This window comes from Chinchilla lanigera, unplaced genomic scaffold (genome assembly GCF_000276665.1).
Source record: "Chinchilla lanigera isolate Chin_1 unplaced genomic scaffold, ChiLan1.0 scaffold00063, whole genome shotgun sequence".
Taxonomy (NCBI): Eukaryota; Metazoa; Chordata; class Mammalia; order Rodentia; family Chinchillidae; genus Chinchilla; species Chinchilla lanigera.
In genome coordinates this window covers 10,336,911-10,357,354 of record NW_004955464.1, presented here as the reverse complement: position 1 = coordinate 10,357,354, position 20,444 = coordinate 10,336,911, and the positions used below count along the sequence as shown (strand labels likewise).

At 34.9% G+C, this 20,444-nt stretch overlaps 1 protein-coding gene across 2 annotated transcripts in view; it reads right to left on the bottom strand.

The window, feature by feature from the left end:
• Nucleotides 1-16,826: 16,826 nt before the first annotated feature.
• Spata6 (spermatogenesis associated 6) overlaps nt 16,827-20,444 on the bottom strand; it is a 114,868-nt gene continuing 111,250 nt past the window's right edge. For both annotated transcript variants that reach the window (XM_005398629.2, XM_005398630.2), the window contains exon 13: nt 16,827-17,076. In XM_005398629.2, the coding sequence (XP_005398686.1) occupies nt 16,896-17,076 (181 nt within the window). In that variant the 3' untranslated portion in view covers nt 16,827-16,895. The remainder of the gene's footprint in view (nt 17,077-20,444) is intronic.

The following is a 20,444-nucleotide window of genomic DNA, read 5'->3' as shown; positions in this document are numbered from 1 at the left end:
TATATGTATGTATATATATAACAATGAGCTACTTTTGTGGGCAGTAAATATTTCATATATAGTAAGATATAACAGCTAAAATACAATGACTACATGTTATCCAGCAATCTCCAAAAGTGTTTTAATGTATCAAATACTTTCTAGGTTGAAATCTCTGGAACGTTAAAATCTGTAATTTAATTTTCAAATTTAGTACTTTGAAAAGTTTATGCCTGTAAACCTAAAATGGGTACATTCTTAAAAGATATAATCTTCAATTTTTTATAAAATTATGAAAAAGATGATTGTTACTTTTGTATTTTAAAGAGAAAAAAGATAAGTATAACAATGAAACCAAGTTTCAAAACAGGTTAGTAGGACAGTTACAATAGTTGATACATTGCATATTATTGTCTTGCTAGTAGTTATTGAGAACAGAAGATATAGGCATGATATCCTGTCATACAATATTAGCAAAATTTTCTTTTTAATGAGGTAAGATAAAGTAGCTCTATAACTACCTTGTGTATACATATATTTTTTTCCTTTTCCTTTTTCTTTTTCTTCCTTTCCCCTTTCCCTTATCACAGTTTGTCTTTTCTTTTGAATAGTTTCTTCCCAATTCACAATATTTATCATACATTTTGGATCTTAGGGCCGGGGATATAGCTCAGTGGTATAAATGCCTGCCTGGCATGTGCAAGGTCCTGAGTTCAATTCCTGGTACCACAAAAAAAGTTAAAATTATCACTTTGGATCTTATTTACCTGTTCATTCTCTCACACTACTGAGGCAATATGATGTTACACACATGGGTCTGATCTATTTCACTTATCAGTATGGTTTCTAGTTGCATCCATTTACCTGTAAATGTCACCAGTTTATCCTTATTTATGGCTGAGTAGTACTCCATAACATAAAAAAATATTTTTTATCCATTCTTTTGTTGATAGGTATCTGGGCTGTTTCCATGATTTAGCTATTATAAACTGTGCTTCTAGAAGCATGAATACACATATATCACTGTGGTATGGTGTTTTTAATTCTTCTGGGGAGATACCTGGAAGGGGAATAGGTGATTCGAATGGGACTTCTCATCCTAGTTTTTAAAGGAATCTCTACACTGATTTCCACAGTGATTGTACCAGTCTACATTCCCACCAACAGTGGAGAAGGGTTCCCACAGCCCCTCCAGCATTTGTTATTGGTTGATTTGTTGATGCTAGCCATTTTTTCTGGGGTGAGATGGAATCTCAGTGTGTTTAACTTACACCTCTGTAATGACCAATGATATTGAACATTTTTTCATGTATTTATTTGCCATTTGTATTTCTTCAATTGAGAAGTGCCTATTCATTTCAGATGCCAATTTATGGATTGGATCTTTGAATTTTAGGGGCCTGGTTTTTTTCAATACTTTATAAGTTCTAGATATAAGTCCTTTTTCTGTGGGAGAACTGGCTGTAATTTTTCCCACTCTGTGAGTTGTCTTTTCACTCTGTTGGTGATTTCTTTTGTTGTTCACATTTGTTGACTCTTAAGAGCCACAGAAATATTCATCTAGTTGAGATAACTATGACCACTTCTATAGAACTAAAGTGATTAACTTTTACCTTTAACATCTTCCAAATCAGAAAAATATTGTTAATTTTGTAAAACATATTATACCACATCCAAAATAAAGGGGCAATAGAAACTTTCTAGGATTGTTTTAGCAGGCATATCTTCAAATTAAATAGACTTTTATTATACCTTGACTAATGTAATGTATAATGTTTGAATGGACAATATTCTTAGAGACAGAATTAATGTATTTAGTTTCATTTTTATAAAATCTACCTAGAAATTCTCCATCAAAGTATACAAAGTACTGAAGTTGAACAGAAATATCAAAAACAAAAGTAATAAGGCTAAGCTGTCTATGCCTGTGTGGATTTGTGCACAAAATAATAAAATTATTAACCAGAAAAAGGAACTAAATCATTGTTAATCATTTATCTATCACTTAACAGACACAATGCTAATCACTACATTTTTCACCTCATATATTCTTCACAGTAACTATCCCAAGTACATATCACTCCTATTTCATGGGTAATGAAATTGAGATTCTAGATTTCCAGATACCACCCTACAGTCCAAAATTCAAACCCTGATATATGTTGCTCTTTCCACTATATTGTATAAACTACATAAATTAAATAGTAAAGAGTCATACCAAACAACCTGAATAAACTGGTCTCATATCAAGATAATTTCAAATATTTCTCTACATTTTTTTACATAGCTCATGTAAATTTTTGCTCCAGTCAGATCCTCAAGAGCCTTTGAAGAACTCTCTTTACTGGCTTGGTGCTCTAGAACTCACAGCTACCCTTTAGGGAGCACTATGCACTGTGCATTCACTCTTTAAATGACCACAACAACCCTATGAAAATATATTTGATTTTATGAGTGAGAAAACCTGTTTATAAAGGTTAATAACCCAGAGGTGATGAATTCAGAGGAGGACACTTGGAGTGTATTTAGCATAGGCCCAGTGGAACTCTTTTCAAAGCACAATTTCCTTTCCCTGGATCATTCATGAAAGCAAGTTATTGTGACAGTGTCTAGTATATGTCAGAGAATGCCTACATATATTTCCACATTTAATCCTAATACTATGCTGAAGACTGCAGGATAAAGTTATTAATATCCTATGTCACAGGTAGACAAAAAGGAAGGTCAGAAAAGTTGGAAGTGGTTTTTCTGTAATGCAACATTGTATTTCAACAGTGGTGTTTAGGTTTGTGTCTAGATGTCCCCCTAAAGCCTCATGCAGTCAAGGGGATGGGCTTCTAGGGTTCGTGATTGATTCATGGTTCAATGCTGGGATTAAGGGTGTGAGTGCTATACCCATCCTAAGGCGGGTAGCTTATATACAATATAGGGGAAAGAAAGAAGCTTGTCTCTCTCTCTCTCGCTCTCTTCCCTGATCAGTGTGTGAATTCCACTTGCTTTTGCTGTCTTTAGCTGCCTTGAGCTGTTGCCCCTCCACCATGTGCCACCCTACCTTGGAGCCAGCTGATTATGGACTGAAAACCTCTACACACTGTGAGCTAAATAAACGTTTCCTCTTATAATTTGGGGCATCATGTATTTTTGTCTCAGCAATGAGAAAAGAAACTAAGATACCTGGTAATAGAAATACACATAGGTACTAGGTGAAAAACAACATAGACCCTTTTCCAATCCTTTGTTTGCATATATCACTAATTCTACTTTTAAAAAACTCCAATACATTAATGAAGAATTAGTTTCATGAAGCCTCTAACAGGATACAATTATATTTTATTTTACATATTACATATGTTCCAGGACATTGTCTTTCCTTAAGGACTTTTCTCATCTTCTTTCTGAACTGTATCATAAACTAAGAAAGCTAAACTTATTTATTTTTTTACTGAAATGGGAAGCACACTAAGTTCTTTTCTGGTACTATTGCATGAACTCTTGGGTCAGTTACAATAAATCTTCAGTACATTCCTTTCATATATTTCTCTGTTCTTGGTTCATAAAATGATCTCTTTGTTCATTTTTAATATTCAGGAGTTGGAAATTTGTCCTGAATTTTAATTGTCAGTTCAGTTTTCATTTTAATCCACTGAGGTTTTTCTGAAGAGGTACTACTAGCTACATCATTTGAAAACAGGAGCTGTAAGCAGGACAGTTTTTTAAAAACCATTTATCTAGCTGAGAAGCAGATTTGGGTTCAGAATCAATTCCAAGCATTACCATTTACTGGATGCTTTTTCACTGACCAGTCACAGCAATTTGGTCATCAGTTTCCTAGCCTATAAAACAGACTATTTACCAGGCATGATCAAAATTACAGTGAATATTTAAACTTAAAAACTTAGTATAAGCCACATTTCCATTAAGTCTCCTCAAACATTCCCCCTGACTTCAAATACACTTATTCTACCATTCTTGTTACTTCCTGAAGCAATTTTGAAAGTCTTTCCTGTCTTTAAGAGATGTGATCAAAAATACTATACAGTGAATGCAGCTGCTGTCATTCAGTGGAAATGCAGACTCATAAAAACATTACAGTGTGTCCCCATTCATCTTATTCACTAGATCTAGTGCTAGAGCTCCAGCTCTTCTGCAAAGTCAAAATGACCATGAAAGGTAAACATTTGAATCAATTTAGAGGCAGCTACAACAAGGAACTAACAACCCTGATGCAAGAGGATTTCCAGAGCTGCTTCAGAAAGTGGCAAGGATGATGATGATACAGCAAGTGAGTTCAACGAGACAGGCACTCACAAGAAAACCGAAAAGGCAGGAACAGACAAAGCTTTACTGGGCCGGCGGATGGACAGTCTCTAACCAGGAGCCAAAGAAGATGTCCTTGCTGATCTGGGTCTCACCTTTGGTTTAAGTACATTTCCATAGTAACCATTACCTCATTTGGGGGAATCTTACAAGAATGTCACACACTTATCACAAAGTCTACTTCTCCCAGAAGCTGTTGGACTGCCAGATTCCAGACGACCATTCTAGTTTAACCTTTAGCCTACTTCCCAATTTGTTCTGTTTTTTCTGTTCCCATTTTATAACTCGGCTCTCCTTTAAGTGGGTTGATAACTAACCAAGGGATGGGGGGTGAAGAGTGGGGTCAACTAGAGCTTAAGTGAACTTAAGTGACTCTCTTAATATGGAGTTAAAAGAAGAAAATGAAGTCTCTCTTGTGCTATCAATGGGATGTTTGTTCAAAGTGAAGGGATTAATGAAAAGGTGTCTTTTACCATAATACATTTTTAAAAATTTAAACATTCACAGTATTTTTCAGTCACATCTCATATACTCACCATAGCTCATAGATGTGAAAATCAAATCAATGTATGTAAATCACCAAATATGGATAGTAGCCCTTAGTAAAGATTAGTTTTGTTGGTGTATGAAATTTTAAAATATACAAGGTGGAATGTGAAATAAAACAAATACCTTGTCATTCTCCCCAAACCTGTAAACATTCAAGTACCATCCAAATTAGAACGCAAGATATTCTCTTCTATCCAGTTCATTTACATTATCTAGCTCCACTTAAATGTGCTGTACTGTACTATGATTTGAGTCTTTTAAAAAAGACTATTTCATTGAGACTACTTTGCTTAGATAGTCACATAATATTTTATAGTAATTATTAGTTAAATTAATCACAGTTTCTAGATTGAGTGGGCTGGTTAACTTGAAAGCCAGAAGATAGTGAATTATTCATCTCATTGTGAGTGAGAAAAGGTAAGACATCTGGAAAGAAAATGATTTTTAAGGCTCATCTTAGAAACTAAGCAATTTACATATCATAGAAGAGATTTAAATTCCAGTGGAATGTAAGGTGCCCAGAACAATGGCAAGCAATTGCAATAATAACTCTACTTATCATCCCTTGCAGTAAGGTTTGGGAGTTGGCCACACTCACATGAGCTTTGTAAATCTTGGTTAGCAAGTAACAAAAATGTAAGTCATTATACTATAAATATTCCTTTATTTAAAGAGAAAATTAAGAGTGAAAAAATAGTTTGAAAAATGAAAAATTAAGAATGAGAAATGCTTTTGGGAAATGGTTTCATTACTAAACATTAACTGACTGAGGCACTGTTGCCTTCTTACTGAGTACCATGATACGATCAAGATTCCCATTTTCCCATTTTTCTCCCATGGCTACATGTATAGATAAACAGACCGCAACAGGGTTGTCAGAACTTCTCATCACTTATATCCAGATAGAGTTAGACTTTGTATTGCTTTAACTGGCTATTTACACGTTTTTCTTTCTTTTACAAAGTTATCCTACAAACACTGACTGAATATCTACTGTGAGCCATGGGACAGAGAGGAGATAAAAGCTGACATCACTGACCAGCAAAAAGAGATAAGGGTGTCCCTGATAATCCAGTTTATTAATTCTTATCATAAAGATATGCCCAGTTTGTGGTGCTGGAGATACAAAGCCTGTGATAGAAGAGCCTATACAGGATATAATAAGCATGAGTCATTTAATAGATGCTGTATTGCCATTTTTTTGTTACCTGTCCTACCATCAACACTCAGGGTAAACTCCTTGAGTTCAGAAACGCTGATATATTGTACTAATATATCTGAGTCACTGTTGCCTTCTTACTGAGTACCATGATACGATCAAGATTCCCATTTTCCCATTTTTCTCCCATGGCTACATGTATAGATAAACAGACCGCAACAGTGTTGTCAGAACTTCTCATCACTTATATCCAGATAGAGTTAGACTTTGTATTGTATATACTCATGTCCAGTATGTCCATGGAGCTTATCTACAAATATAGCAAAATGCACTGTCTTACCTTTCCAAAACAACTCTGAGATATAGGTGATGTACAAAATGATGTATTTAAGATGTATGTTATGTAAAATGTGTAATTATGTAAATATATTATGTGAATTATGTATTTAAGATATTTTATATAAGCATATGTTATAAAATGATATCAAGCCAATTAACATATATCTCTACATACCATTTGTGTGTTAAAATTTAGTGTCTATGCTTTTAGCAAATATCAAGTAAATACTAGTTAATTATCATCAGTAGGTTATGCATTAGACATCTAGAATTTAATCATCTTGCAGAGCTAAAATTTTGTGCCCTGTGACAAATATCCCTCAGTTTCCCTTTCCACATTTTCCCTGATCAACTGCCATCCTATTTGCCCCTTCTATGAGTTTGGTTATTTTGGACACCCATATAAGTGAGATCATGCAGTATTTCTTTGTGTCTTGCTTGTTTTGCACAATGTCCTCTAGTTATATCAAAGTAGTCACAAAAGGCAAGATTCCCTTTTTAAGAATTAATAGTGTTCCATTGTATATATTCCATATTTTTTTAGCCATTCACCTGTTGATAGATATTTAGGCTAATTCCATATCTTGGTATTTGTAAATAATGCTGTAATAAACCAGAATTATAGATAGTTCGTTGTGATCCTGATTTCTTTTGGAAATATATTTTGACATGGCATCATTGGATTAAATGGTACTGTGGTTCTATTTTAATTTGCTGAGAAATATTCAAATAGATTTCTATAATGGCTGAATGTATATTCTCACCCACAATATACAGAGGTTCCATTTTCTCTGTATCTTCACTGACATTTGATTTCTTTTGTCTTTTTGATAACAGCCATTCTAACATGTGAGGTTATGTCTTACTGATTTTGATTTGCATTGCCTTATAGAAATGGTGAGCATCTTGTCATATTTTTGGTGGTTACTTGATATCTTCTATTGATAAGTGTCTATCTAGATTCTTTGCCCATTTTAAAATTATTTGTAATTTTGGTACTGAGTTCTATGAGTTGTTTCTTAGTATACTAACCCCATATTGTATATTTGTCTTGCAAGCATTTCTTTCTCATTGTGAAGGTTGCCTTTCCATTTTGATTGTTTGCTTTGCAAAAAAATTTTAGTGTGATATAATCTCATCAGTTTATTGTTTGCTTTTCTTGCCTATATTTTTGGAACCACATTTTGAAAAAACACTGTATGCTGGGTGTGCTGGTGCACATCTGTGATCCCAGCACTCTGGGAAGTTGAGGCAGAAGGATCACAAACTTGAGCCCAGTCTGGGCAATATAGCAAAGGAGCAAGACCCTGTCTCAAAATAAAAGGTAAAGGAGGGCTGGAGATGTAGCTCAGCATGAAGGCCTTGGGTTCAATCTTCAATACCATCAAAAAACCAAAAAGATGAATTTCAAACAGCTTTTCCTTTTCTAGGAGTTTCAGTTTCAGGTCTTATATTTATGGCTCTAATCCATTTTGAGTTGTTTGAGTGTAAGAGCCTAATTTTATTCTTTTGCATTTGGATGACCAATTTGCTAACACTAATTTTTTAATATATTAATCCCTAGTCTCTATTTTTGACCAACAAATCCATTGCCAGAGATTAGTAGACTATATATACAAGGGATGATTTATGGGCTATTTTGATCCATGTCTACTCTTATACCAGTACCATATTATTTTTCTATGGCTGTGTAATGTAATTTGAAGTCAAGAATATGCCTCAAGTTTTCTTCCTGTTCAAGACTGCTTTGACTATTTGGGGACCCCTGTGATTCTATATGAATTTTTAAATTGCTTTCTTCTAGCTGTAATTTAAAAATTCTGTTGAGGCTTTGGTAAGGACTGCATTGGATATGGAGATCACTATGGGTAGTATTTAAACAATATCCTTCCAATTCAGAAACATGAGATGTCCTTACATTTGTTTTGTCTTTTTAAATTCATCAATACTTTATAATTTTCATGTACAGATCTTTCATTTCTTTGGTTAGTTATTTGATTTCTCATTTTTTCTTAATGTAAATGATAGTGTTTTCTTTATTATTATTGATGTCCAGAAGTGGTAGTGATATCACTAGTTTATTATTATTATTATTTTCCAGATAGTTTATTATTAGTGTCCAGAAGTGGTACTAATTTTTATGTTTTGTGTTCTGAAACTTTATTAGTTTTATCAGTTTTTGGCACCATTGTTAGGGTTACTATAAACATGGTCATGCTATCTGCAAAAGATAATTTTATATGTTCCTTCCAATTTGAATGCCTTTTAAATTTTTGCCTGATCATTCTTAGACTTTCAGAACTGTTTAGTCACAGTGGAGAAGTGGGCATCTTGTCTTGTTCTGAATCTTAGATGAAATTTTTCCATTTTTTTTTCTCAGTGATTAGGATGTTTGGTTTATGTCCCCAAAGGTGCATATGCTGAAAGATTGTTCCCCATCACAGTGCTATTGGGAGGTAGGAAAACTTTAAGAGGAAAGGTTTTAGGCCACTGAGATATACCCTTGGAGGAGACTGTGGGACAATGGTCACATTCTCTTTCTCTGTTTCACATCCCTGCCATGAAGTAAAAAGCTTTGCTCTACCACACACTTCTCACCATGATGCACTGCCTTCCCCACGGGCCCCAAAGCAATGAGCCAATCAGTCATGGACTGGACTGTCTAAAACAATGAAGCAAAGCAAACTTTTCTTTTTATCTTTTAAAACTTTTTTAAAATTTATTTTAAAGAGAATGAAAAAGGGGCTGGGGATTTAGCTCAGCGGCAAAGTGCCTGCCTGGCAAGTGCAAGGTCGTGAGTTCGGTTCCCGGTACTGGAAAAAAACCAAAAAAAAAAAAAAAAAAAAAAAAAAAAAAAAAAAAAAAAAACACATTTAAAAAAAAAAAAAAAAAAAAAAAAAAAAAAAAGAGAATGAAAAAGAATAAGAACAATACAGAATTTCAAAACAAGATGATAAGAAATTAACAATGGTTGTTATAACACATATTGTTATCTTCAAAGTAATGCTCAGATTATCAAATATAGGCATGCAAAACTGATCAATTAAGCATTAACTGTTCCTTTCAATAAACCAATAGAAATTAGTAGTACAATTATCCTTGTTATCTTGTGCATATATATATATATATGTATACATATTTCCCTTCCTCCTTTTCTCCTTTCCCACATCCCAGTAGTTGTTTTTTCCTTTTGAGCAGTTTCTTTTCCTTTCACAATGTCTATTGTATCTTTTAGATTTTATTTATTTTTTCAGTTTCTTACACTAGGGAGACAATACAATGTTTAAGTATGTGAGTCTTATTTGTTTCACTTATGAGTATGGCTTCCAGTTTCATCCATTTACTTATAAAAGCCTCGAGTTCATCTTTTTTATAGCTGAGTAATACTCCATTGTATAAAATACCACATCTTTTTTTTATCCATTTCTCAGCGGATAGGCATTTAGGTTGTTTTCCAGATTTACCTATGACAAATTGGGCTGCTACAAACATATGTGCACATAGATCGCTATGGTATGGTGTTTTCAATTCTTCTGGGAAAATGCCCAGAATGGGGAACAGCTGGGTTGAATGGGACCGCCAATCCTAGTTTTTTTAGTAATCACCACACTGATTTCCACAGTGGTTGTACAAGTCTACACTGCCACCAACAGTGGAGAAGATTGCATTTTTCCCCACAGCCCCAGCAGCATTTGGTACTGGTTGATTTCTTGATGGTAGCCATTCTTTCTAGGGTGAGATGGAATCTCAGTGTTGTTTTAATTTGCATTTCTTGAAAGACCAATGATGCTGAACATTTTTCATGTATTTATTTGTCATTTGTATTTCTTCATCTGAGATGTATTCAATTTAGATGCCCATTTTTTTCAATTGGGTTTTGAATTATAGTGTCCTGAACTTTTTTACTTCTTTGTATGTTGTAGACAGATGTCCTTTGTCCTAGGAACAGTTGGTTAAAAATTTTTCCCAAATCGTGGGTTTTCTTTTTACTCTGTTGGTAATTTCTTTTGATGTGCAAATACTTTTCAATAAGATGAGATCCGAGTTGTTAATTCTTTGAAGTATTTCCCATGTAGTTTGGTTTTTGTTCATGAATTCTCTGCCTACCCCTATGTCTTCAGGATTTCTACCTATTTTCTCTTCCAGTAGATTTAGTGTTTCTGTTTTAATATTTGTATCTTTGTTCCACTTTGACTTTAGTTTAGTGCATGATGATAGGCATGGGTCTAGTTTTAGTCTTTGGCATGTGGAAAGCCAGTTTTTCCAGCACCATTTATTAAAGAGGCTATCTTTTTCCAGTGAATATGTTTGGCCCCTGTGTCAAAGATAAGGTGATTTAATGTGTTTGTAGTTGTGTATGCATCTTCTCATCTGTTCCATTGATCCTGCTCCATAGGAATTTTTTTTTTTGATAGTACTATACTGATTTTATCACAGTAGCTTTGTAGTATAATTTCAAGTCTGATTGTCCAGGATTGTCTTTGCTATTCTAGAGGTCTTCTCATTCCAGATGAATTTTAGGAATGTTTTCTCTAGATCTGTGAGATGTGCTAGTGGTATTTTAATTGGGATTGTATTAAATCTGTATAACAGCTTTGGGAGCATGGTCATTTTCACAATGTTGATTCTTCCCATCCATGAGCAAGGAATATCTTTCCATTTTCTGAAATCCTCTTTGGTTTCTTTTTTTTGGAATATGGTAATTTTCAGTGAATAGATCTTTTATTTCCTTTGTTAGATTGATTCCTAAGCATTTCTTTCCTTTTTGGATGCCATTGTGAAGGGTGTAGTTTCCCTAATTTCTCTCTCAGTGAGTTTGTTGTTTGTGTACAGAAATGCTATTGATTTGTGAGTGTTGATTTTGTATCCTAGTATGCTACTGAACTTGTTTATTAAATCTAGAAATCTTTTGGTGTTTTGGGGATCTTCTATGTAGAGAATCATGTCAGCTGCAAATAATGATAATTTTACTTCTTCCTTTCCTATCTTTGTTCCTTTTATTTCTTTCTCTTGTCTAATTGCTCCGGCTAAAGTTTCCAGAAGTATATTGAATAGGAGTGGTGATAGTGCACATCCTTGTTTGGTTCCTGATTTTAGAGTGAAAGCTTTTTGTTTTTGTCCATTTAGTATGATGTTGGCTGTTGGTTTGTCATAGTTGGCTTTTATCAGGTTGAGGTAAAGAGTATCTATTTCACTTTTCTGTAGAGTTTTTATCATGAATGAATGTTGGACTTTATCAAAAGACTTTCTGTATTTCTTGAGATGATCATGTGATTTTTGACTTTGGTTCTATTGATATAGTGTGTTACATTTATTGATTTGTGTATATTGAACCACCCCTGCATTCCTGGGATGAATCCCACTTGGTCATGGTGTATAATCTTCTTGATGATATGCTGTAATCTGTTTGCTAGCATTTTATTGAGAATTTTTCCATCTACATCTGTCGTTTTCTTTTTTGGTTGGGTCTTTCTCTGGTCTTGGTATCAGGGTAATATTTGCCTCCCGGAATGAATTAGGGAGAATTGCTTCCCAGTCACTCGCCCTGTGTGTGCCGGTGAAATTTGCTCCCAGGCTGCAATGTCCTCTGTTTGGCAAAAGGCAAAAGAGGCGAGGGCCTCGCCTGTGGCAGACTGTGGGCTGCTTCACCATTTTATAAAGTCCTATCCCCATGTTTTGTTTGATCTACAAGTCTCTTGTTACAGACTGATTACGGGCGTCAGGATGTGTGTTTCATTCTTTCATCCAATTACCTGTGTTTTTAGTTGGTTTTCTCTGAGTAACTCCCAACATGGCTCCTCTATGCCACCATGATGCACAAACTGTGTGTACATTTCTATGTGTACGCGATCCCTTTGTCCTGTCCAGGGGCTTATCTTGTGAGATTTACAGCAGAGCCCGACATTCAAGGACAAGGTAACAAAAAGAGATACATACATATTTTAGTGTATTAACATGATAATAAGAAAATATGTACTCGTATATGGGTGTGTGAGTGTCATGGTGTTAGTGTATATTTTATACACTGAGCTTTAAAAAAATAAGAATGCCCCCCTCCTCGCTTTGTTTCTTTCTGTGTTGACTGGAGGTGGGAGAAGGAGGGAACTGAGCTTTGGCATGAAGTAAGCCAGGCCTTCTTATCAGCTCTCTTTTTCTTAGTTATTCTCTCTAGCAGGGGTTTAACATTTTATTTGCTGGAAACCTCACTGAGACCTTTGACTTTCCCTGCCTGTCTCACCAACTTTCCCTACAGTTACCATGAGGCTTGCATGAATTGTCTAGTAGTTACAACCATCTATTTTTACTTGCTAATAATTAAATTCAATTATATAAAGAAACTCGAAAGTTTTATCCCTCCTTGTATGAGCACATACCTCATTTTCCTGAGTCAGAATTTACTATTTTGTCTTTTGAATTTTTTTATTTTAAAGAGAAAAGAACAAAAACAAAATAATAAAAACAGAAACTATAAAAATGATCCAGAATTTCAAAACAAGATGATAGGAAATCAACAATGGTCGTATTACTTATTGTTATCTTCAAAGCAGTTGTTCAGATTACCAGATATAGGTATGCAAGACTGATCAAACAAATAAACATTAACTGTTCCTTTCAATAAACCAAAAGAAAATTAGTACAATTATCTTAGCTATCGTGTGTGTGTGTGTGTGTGTGTGTGTGTGTGTATAATTTCCCTTCCTTCTTTTTCTTCTTTCCCTCATCCCACTTGTTCTTTCCTATGGAGAAGTTTCTTTCCCTTTCACAATATCTATTGTATATTTCAGTTTTATTTACTCTTTCAGGTAGAATTTACTATTTTGTATAGGGATCTATTACTAAATTTTCATGGTTATAGGAGAGGCAGAAGCATGATGTGGCACTGGATCTAGTGGTGCATGGAGAGCCAAGTGAAGGGAGGCATGCCACAGCTCCAGATCAGAGAGAGGGGGAGGAGCAACGGCACAGCAGCTTAGGCAGGTAGAGTCCTCAGCATTGCTAAAGTGTGTGGACCTCAGCAGCAAACGATGTGGAGGTTCTGTGACATTCACGAGGATTGATCGAGTCATTGGTGGGGCCTCTGAGTCCAGTGATGAGTCCTCCTGAACAGGTAAGGGGCAGAACTGGTGACGTGAGCTCATGTGGTAACAATATGTAGAGCCAACAGTGGAGGTAGAGGCATTTGTGAACATATACATGGTGGGGGAATGGTGCGTGCACCTGTGGTGGTAACAGCCAAGACCAATGGGCCCATGTGATCGTGATTAGTGGCTGTGAGCGCGTGTGCAGTATGCATACAGCAGTGTGTATGCAGCCAGCAGTGGGTAATGGGAACTGATTGCTGATATGTTCAGGATTTATTTGGAGTGAAAAATATTCTGTAATTAGCTAGTGGATATGGCTGTACAACTCAGCATACAGCAAAAACTAGTTACTTATATGCTTTTATATAATTAATTGTATCTCAATAGAGCTATTGCTAGTAAATGAACAATGACAAAAATTCTCCATTTGTACCTAATTTTTAATCAGGAGCTTAATCTCTGAAATTAGATCACAACTGTTCTACCCAAGATTGCCTGATCACCTGCAATAATTATACAATTGTAAAAATGTTGGAGTGTTAAAAGATCATTTCAAATTAGTCTTTTCATCTCCTTGTAGGTGAGCTTCAAGAAGGATAAAGGTGAATTAATAAGGTGAAATAACTTGTAGTAGAACCACATAAGTGGTTCACATAAGGTGAAATAACTTGTAGTAGAACCAAGGAAGACGCAATCCAGTGGTATATCCTTATTTCTTTGTTAAATTTAACATTTTCTTTACTAAAATTCACGTTTGTTTATGTAAAGAAAAATATATTGAAAGAAAGAAAAAGAACTTTCTTATTAAGTCCAATGGTTATTATTAGGCTTACGGTAATTACAGAAAAAAAGGATAAGAGAATAAACAATTGCACCTTTCGCTCCTATGAATGAGAAAATACAACCATTAGTACTTACAGCTTTAGCTTTTTGTTGTTGTTTTTTTTCCAGTACCGGGAATCAAACTCATGACCTTGCGCTTGCCAGCAGGCACTGTGCCACTAAGCTAAATCCCCAGCACCAGCTTTAGCTTTTTTTAAGACAATACAACACAAGCACGCAAAGTAATTGAACTACAGTGATCAGTCCTTTCCCCAAAAAGGGGAAGATGATCACACACTTAGCAAAGATGCTATATGCCTAGGAATTTGCCCTCATCCTTCACAGGGATGTTAAATTTAATCCATAGAAAAAGATACCTTTCAGAGTATTAGTTTCCAAAGTGTGCTCTCTTTTCTTTTCCTTACTTTTCATGGCTGTTTTCACAGGTAATGACAGACGTAGATGCAACAAGTAGTTTTTGCTTATTTACTTAGGAGACTTTCTGTAATAGAACATTTTCCAGGATGGACATAGTTGTTTGTTTCACCAATAGCAACTTTTAAATACAGGACTTTTAAAATTTTTCCCATAAAAAATCACACTAATTTTCACTAAGGGTAAAGAGCACTGTCCAGTAATAACCCTCAAAAGCTTACTGTGCAGAACATTATCACATAACCCTCAGCCAGAGAGTAACTCAGCAATCACGTGGGCCTGCACTTTGTCAGTCAGTGTCCACATCTACCTGAGTATGGCATTTTGGGTCAGGGAGACGGGCAGCTGTGAGAACAAAGAGTGGTGGCTATCAATTTTGTAGCAGACTCTTTACTAGATACCAGAATAGGTTTATACCATGATTTCGTAAAGCTTCTAACATGCTAGTATAGATATACCCTGTCCTAACTGGCCAGACTCTTCCAGGTTGCAAGTATTGTTCCCATATTCATATCATCCCTTTTCATTCCTGTCATCCTACCTATGACCGTCTAAGAGGTGTGTATATGTGTATAGCTATGTGTGTACACTAAGCAGACTTTTATAAATTTACAAGATCAATAACATAATCATGTCCATATTCCTTAAGTGATCTCCTAGAACAGTGACCCTGGTACATAGATAATGGTTTGGGAGTTAGTTTTCTTCCTTTGATAGCTGAAGAAACTAGGACCAGATAACTAAGGAAATTCATCTAGAAAATGGTAGAGATGGGATTAATGCCTAGGACTCGAGCTCCTACTGCTCATGCCTTTTTTGAGATATCAAAGATTGCCACGCTAAAACGTTCTTCCTATGATGTTTAAATGGTCTATCATTATGTTTCCTAACAATGTAATCCAACTTTACATTCTAATTTCGATTTAAATGGAGTGCAAGTCAATTGTTTTCTTTTTAACGTATCTCTGTAGAATTAACCAATGATGGAGTCAATGATAAAATACTTTCTTGTAGTCAACTCTTAAAGCTTCTAAGCAAACTTCATTCATTTCTGGTTTTCTCTTCCTCACCCTCTGGTAAATATGGTAACTGATTTCTTTATACCTGTGAGTGTCACTGTCTTCACAGGCATTGGTGTAAGGAAGGAAGAGCTAATTTTATCAGTCTACCAGCAGATTTTTCAAGGTCTACTAAAAAGCACTCCACTATATTATTTTATTCTTCTGTGGCTCCAAGTGTCTTTCAAAGTGAGGTTTCTACTTTCTTGGGCTTTATGATACCTATGACAATGTCAAAGAGGTTAAATTAGAATGTAATTCCTTATTCTTTTCTTTCATTTTCTGTATGCTTACTAACAAAAGTTATTTTCATTGTACAGCACCAAAAGGTATGGCCTTAGAAGAAAATCATGCAAAGAATTCTAAAAATAAAAAAGGATTCACATTTTGGATCATTCATAGGCATGGTTATTTATAGCTAACAGTTATACATTTTAGGTGACTCAAGCAGCTCCTGAGAAAGTGTGAATGCTTGTATTATATTCAAAGTGAAAGGTTTAATAAGAAAGCTATTTATTATGAGCCAAGAAATACAAATAGCTTTTTCTGAGGAAGAGAAAAGTAGAAAATGCAGATAAAATGGTTTAAACTCCTGGGAAAGTCGTTTCTCAATAGTATATCTTTTGCTCATTATCAAGAAAAAGCAGTTAATATTAATTATATCTAACCCACATAAGGTAAACCAGTCAAGCAGTTGAAAAAAAATTCCAAAGTAATTAAAGCAGAAGAACATTTCTGGAGAGAATTTGTTCTTCAATTTGGAGATGGCGATATGAGATATACATGATGGAACACCCTTGTCACAGCCTGGAAGTTGTGATTGTATTGCGGAGCTTTGATATTTGAAACACAGCACAGGGGGGCTGGGGATTTAGCTCACTGACACAGAGCCTGCCAGGCAAGCACAAGGTCATGAGTTCAATCCCCGGTACTGGGAAAAACAAAAACAAAAACAAAAAAACCAAACAAAAGAAACACAGCACATTCTTCTATAATAAAAACTTATGATAATTTACCACTTGCAGTAAGAAATGATTCAAGTCTTACTACTTAATGAACCACCTATTTTTAAAAAAGGAATGCAGATATTGATCACATCAAACATTTTCATTGAGAGGTTGACATGGACACTCATATAGTTTATCATGGATGGTCTCAGAATGTTTCCTGTGTGTGAGAAACAGAACCACAGGCCTTTTTGTATAAGTTCCTGTACATCTTGTCCATGCTGTTCTCAAAGATGGGTCGGTGGGATTTTCCCTTGTAAGAGGCTGCCCTGTTGGACCAGTATTCACCATCATCCAAATGGAGACTGCCATGTGGCCGCTGAAACGAGCTAAAGAAAAGGACACAAAAAGTTTAAAGCAATGGTGAAAATGAACTGGAGGTAGTACTACCTAAATCATCTATTTATTGAGTACTTGGTGAATATGTGATTCTCTGTTGGTGCTCTGAGAAATATCATACAATCAGTTTATGCCTTCAAAGATTGATTCTGCTAGGGGAAGTAGAACTATTGACACAAAGCAGTTACAAAACAATAAAATGGAAATTTTGTGTTAGAGTTCAAATGGAATTCAGAGAACCGAGAGAGGTGCAACATGGTGAAAGTCTGGGACGGCCAGCACGAGAACACAGAGCCTCTACATTCAGCATACCTGGAACTGAACCCTTTCTCAGCTGCAGAATGTTGGATAATATGTTCATTATCTAGAATAGGAGCTTCCTCAGTTATACTTTTGTAGGATTGTTTTCAAAATTAAATAGTATATATGTAAAGTGTATATAGCACACTACTTATCAGAAACACAGAAGTCATTAAATATGAGGCATTGAATTAAGTACCTTATACATATTTAATCAATGAACATCCCAGACTTTAACATGGGTAGATGTGGAAATTAAGACTCGGTGAAGTTAACTGACGTGGCTTTGACTACTCAGCTAGTGGCAGAATGGGAAAGGGAATCTTATCTGTGGATCTAGAGCCCTCTCTACTATGACATGCTGTTTTTGACCTCACCGTGGGAGAGAATATTAGGCTGAATAAGTACTACTTGTGAAAAATGGAAGTGACATAGAACAGCCTGAATTTGAATAGGGATCCACCATAGTGGTGAAAGTCTAGAAATAAAATAAAATACAACAAATAGGTATTTAGTGACACAGATCAAGACTAGGCTAGGTACAATGGTAAAACGGACTGATAATACATTTATGAACATATCAAAGTTATAATTTTACTCTCATGAACATTAATTTCAAGGCTTAATATATAATTTTCTAGAGAAAAATGTTCATTTTGTCATAGATTGCAGTTATTTTTGATACAAACATTTACCTATTTCAGTAGGTGAAGCACTTGCTACAAATTAGATCTCTCAAGTCTGTTAGAGACTATGAAAATTGTGACATAAAACTGGATCTTCTGTGATTAAATATGACATATACTTAGAATCTTACTTCACATAAGTAATTTCATTTCCCTGCTTATCAGTCCTATGGCATTACTTCTATTATCAGCTGTACAATATGAACTCTTGGAGTATCCAAGAAGATAATTTACTTGGCTTGATATCATAACACATGCATGCAATAAAAATGGCCACAGAAAAAGACGGAGTGGCCATGTTAACATCCTCAGAGCATGACATGGTGCCAGTGAGGGGGCAGTACATACTCACTTTGGATAGGTTTTGGCAAGATCCATGAGAGTGACTATACAACTTAGATCTATTAACTCCCAGCAAAATTCTTATACATGTGTAATACCATATATGTACAAACATGTTCATACTCACACTGTTTATAATAGGTAGTAACTGGAAACAATGTAAATACCCATGTACATCAGAATGGATAAATCAAATTGTGGTCATGTACACAATGGTATAGGATATAGGAGGGAAAGTTAATGATATATAGCTATGTGGTTCATCAGGGATGAGTCTGAAAAGCCAACAGAGTAGAAAAAAAGCAAGCTCTGAACATTCCATAGTTATAATTATGTATATATAAAGTTTAAAACAAGGACAACTAAATAATCTATTGCTTAAGGGTGGCTACATGTATAGTATAACTACAAAGAAAAATGAGAAAAAATAACACAAAAGTCACAGTAGCATCAGTGGAGAGATGAGCATTAGTGCACACAGCTTCAAAGGAATAGGGGTAATTTCTATTTCTTAAGCATGATGGTGAGTAAATAGGTATTCAGTTTATTATTATTATCATGTAGGATGCATGAACCTTAATCTTTCTGCTACTACTGATATATCTACAATAAAAAGTTTGAAAAAATTTACCTCTATTTACTATGACAAAGGTCTGTCTGCTTCCTAAAGGCTTCACTAAAATGGTTGTACCTTGTGTTTTCTGTCAGTATTTACTACATCCTGGCAAACTTTACATTTGAAATCCCTTCTTTCACACTGGATAACTTTGAAATGATAGTTTCTGGGTTATTAGAGGTGTTTTAAGACATGATTATCATTACCCATCTCTTATTTACTCAGATTCCAAGTAGCAATTAAAACACTCTGTAGTAATACCAGTACAATGTTTAAATTTTTCACAAGGCCTCAGCCAAATCTCAATGCTACTGCTTTGATTTAGTCAGTACATATCTTTCATTAGCTTTGCATAAAAAAGAGTAGCCAATTTGAACATAATTAATTTCTTTCATGCAATTTCTGTCCAAGTCTAATTCCTACTGTCACTTAAAACAAGTTTTTGTTATTCTGAGTCACATCTTAGGGGAATCACATACATAAATACATTAGTAGAAAAATTCTGCATGTACCTCAGGCATCTGCAAATACATCTGTTAGCCTGAATCCCACAGATGCCTCTGTCCTCTCATGTAATTTAGGAGTCCTGTATGTTGAGTTTTGTTTGTTTAGTTGCTTTTTGTTTTTATTTGTCTTCAGTAAATCATGTGCTGATTACATAGTCACAATTTTCATAGTCTCTAACAGACTTGAGAGATCTAATTTGTAGCAAATCATGTGCATAGCTGGCCTTTTCTCACTGTTGCTCACTACCACCAACTTTACTACCTACTGGCTGAATAGTAATGGTCTACAAGCTACAATCTTGTTTAGGTTCTAGAATGACTCTAGAACAAAAAACCTATACAAATGAAGTTTAAATTTTAGCACATATCACTACCCAGCTCTCTGAAATGTAACTAATAGGAGGTCTATTTAAGTTTTAAAATTATGATACGGGTTTCTTCTAAGTTTATAAACCAAACACTTAATTATCTGTAATAAAGCACTATATTGTTATCAGACATAGATTTGCTACTGTCTTGGTTCCAGTATAAAATATAAGTCTCAAAGCTGCCATAAAATACCACCATAGTGGCTTGCAATAAATAAAATTCAGAAAGGTACTCAGGACTGTGATCTTGATAAAGTTGTATAAAGAGCTAAAAGGGCCAAAATAAATACGTTAATATTTTTAGAGATGGCAAAATTTGTTCAGGAACTTGATTAAAGACCAAGTACACAGTGTTCTATACATAGCCAATAACCTAGATTTCCATAAATAGTCATAAGATAAAATAAATGTAAGGTGAGGTATATGGGGAAAATGGTTAGAAAACTAAGAAGGATATATTACTCAAAGCCCCCTAAGTTTAAGAAATAATTAAAAGGTCATAAAGTAATATAACATGATCATTTTGCTACTTATATTCAA